General features: G+C 42.9%; 1 protein-coding gene across 1 annotated transcript; it reads right to left on the bottom strand.

The window, feature by feature from the left end:
* Nucleotides 1-428: 428 nt before the first annotated feature.
* On the bottom strand, nt 429-1140 carry LOC118502461. Its single transcript, XM_036034691.1, has 2 exons — nt 696-1140; nt 429-598 (listed from the first exon to the last, which is right to left on the bottom strand). Exons 1-2 carry the CDS (start codon nt 955-957, stop codon nt 429-431), a joined length of 432 nt encoding a protein of 143 aa, XP_035890584.1. The 5' UTR covers nt 958-1140.
* Between the last annotated feature and the right edge of the window lie 537 nt (nt 1141-1677).

Consider the following 1677-nt stretch of genomic DNA (forward strand, 5'->3'; position numbering starts at 1 on the left):
AAGTTTTGACATGGTTCATACCGGAAAAGGAAAACATCGGTATGACTTTGGCGGCGATGCCGACCTCCTGACCCTCTGTGTGTGTGTGTGTGTGTGTGTATGTGCGCTTTCCATTGAACTAGCACTCCAGTCAGATGTGACATAATTCATTGCAATGGTTGCGGTGAAGCGAAGGGATTGGCATTGCAAATGATTGACATGTCCTTTGGAGCTACCTCGAGGGACGGTGGATCTTTCTCCCCCTGTTTTTCAGACGGGCCAGACGCTGGCGTAACGATTTTTCGTCACTCGCTCCAGCCGACTCCATCAGCATATATTACGTTGATTGATAAGTCGTGATATCGAGCACGGCTTGCTCTGCTCGCTCGGAAAGGATCAGGAATAAAATGGCCAACGAATTGAAACTATCCAGTTATACCAAGAATATATCATCGCAAAGAAATTCTTTCACTATCATTCATGTATGGATTTCCATTCAAATGAAGCGCAAAAAAAAATAGAACTTTTCCTCCAGCTCTTTTGGTGGCGAATTTTGATGCCAGCATCTTCTCAACCGGACACGCAGCATCAGCTGTCAAGTAACGCTGCTTCCAGATCACTGCAAAGAGGAAAAACAAATCCCTAACCAGATGAAAGCTGTTCCCTTTGCACTACTACTACTACTAGCTACTACTAGCTACTACTAGCTACTTTACCTTTTCCCCCATTTTGTGCTCTGACGATATCGATACGCGTCCGTCCGAGTCTTGCGAGGATGTATGACATGATATCGTGCTCGATGATTCCGACGGAAACGGAGAGAAGCTTTACGAAGCCCGGTGACATTTCGACGTAACGTTCGTAATGGAACGCCGGTGTGTGGTAGATGGGAAGAAAAGTCGAAGCCGTGCTTGCCCGTACCGTACCGAGATTACACGTCAACAGACCCGTCCTCGATAGTGGTATGACAGCAGACATTTGGCGCTCACGAGCTCACGTTGTGTGACGCATGCAATCCTTTGCCACTTTTCGGTGCTTTTGGAAATCATTGTACGGATTCGTATTTTGGGAAGACCGGGAAAATCCAATGGAAGCTGACTCGAACCGGGTTTTCCATCGCTTCAGCAACTTTGAAAATAGCTTCAGGTTTTTTTGCTTTGTTTGCTGGCACGTTACAGGGTTTCCGAGAAGAACTAACGATGTGCGAGCCATTTCTGGGCAAAGGCTAGGTTGAAGTAAACAACTGCCAGGTAGAACTGGCGATATGTTGCCCTTTCTGGACTATGGCCAAGTTGAACTAGACACAGGCTAGGTTGAAGTGGACGATGGCCAGGTTGAACTGAAATGTCAAATTTGAAACAATTGCTGAAGCGTTCGCAAACGGTTGGGGTAACGCTTAATTTTAAAAAATATTTAAAAAATGACCGGTAAAAACCATATTATTTGTAATAATTTTTTTTAAAGGATATTAATTGAAGAGAACGCTTCAATTGCAACGTAGCTCGTATGTAATTATAAAATTATTGTTTACAGCTCTTTGAGCATGTTTCAATGCTCAAAAATAATTTTTTTGTAATGTTATTTTTGCTTTCCAAGTGCAGTGTAATTAAGCAATATACGCTAAATTTAGGTGAGTTCAATAAATATAATATCTTGAAGCAAGCCATTGCAAATTCTTAAGCTCAAAGCGCATTAAAT

This window comes from Anopheles stephensi, chromosome 2 (assembly GCF_013141755.1).
Source record: "Anopheles stephensi strain Indian chromosome 2, UCI_ANSTEP_V1.0, whole genome shotgun sequence".
Classification (NCBI taxonomy): domain Eukaryota; kingdom Metazoa; phylum Arthropoda; class Insecta; order Diptera; family Culicidae; genus Anopheles; species Anopheles stephensi.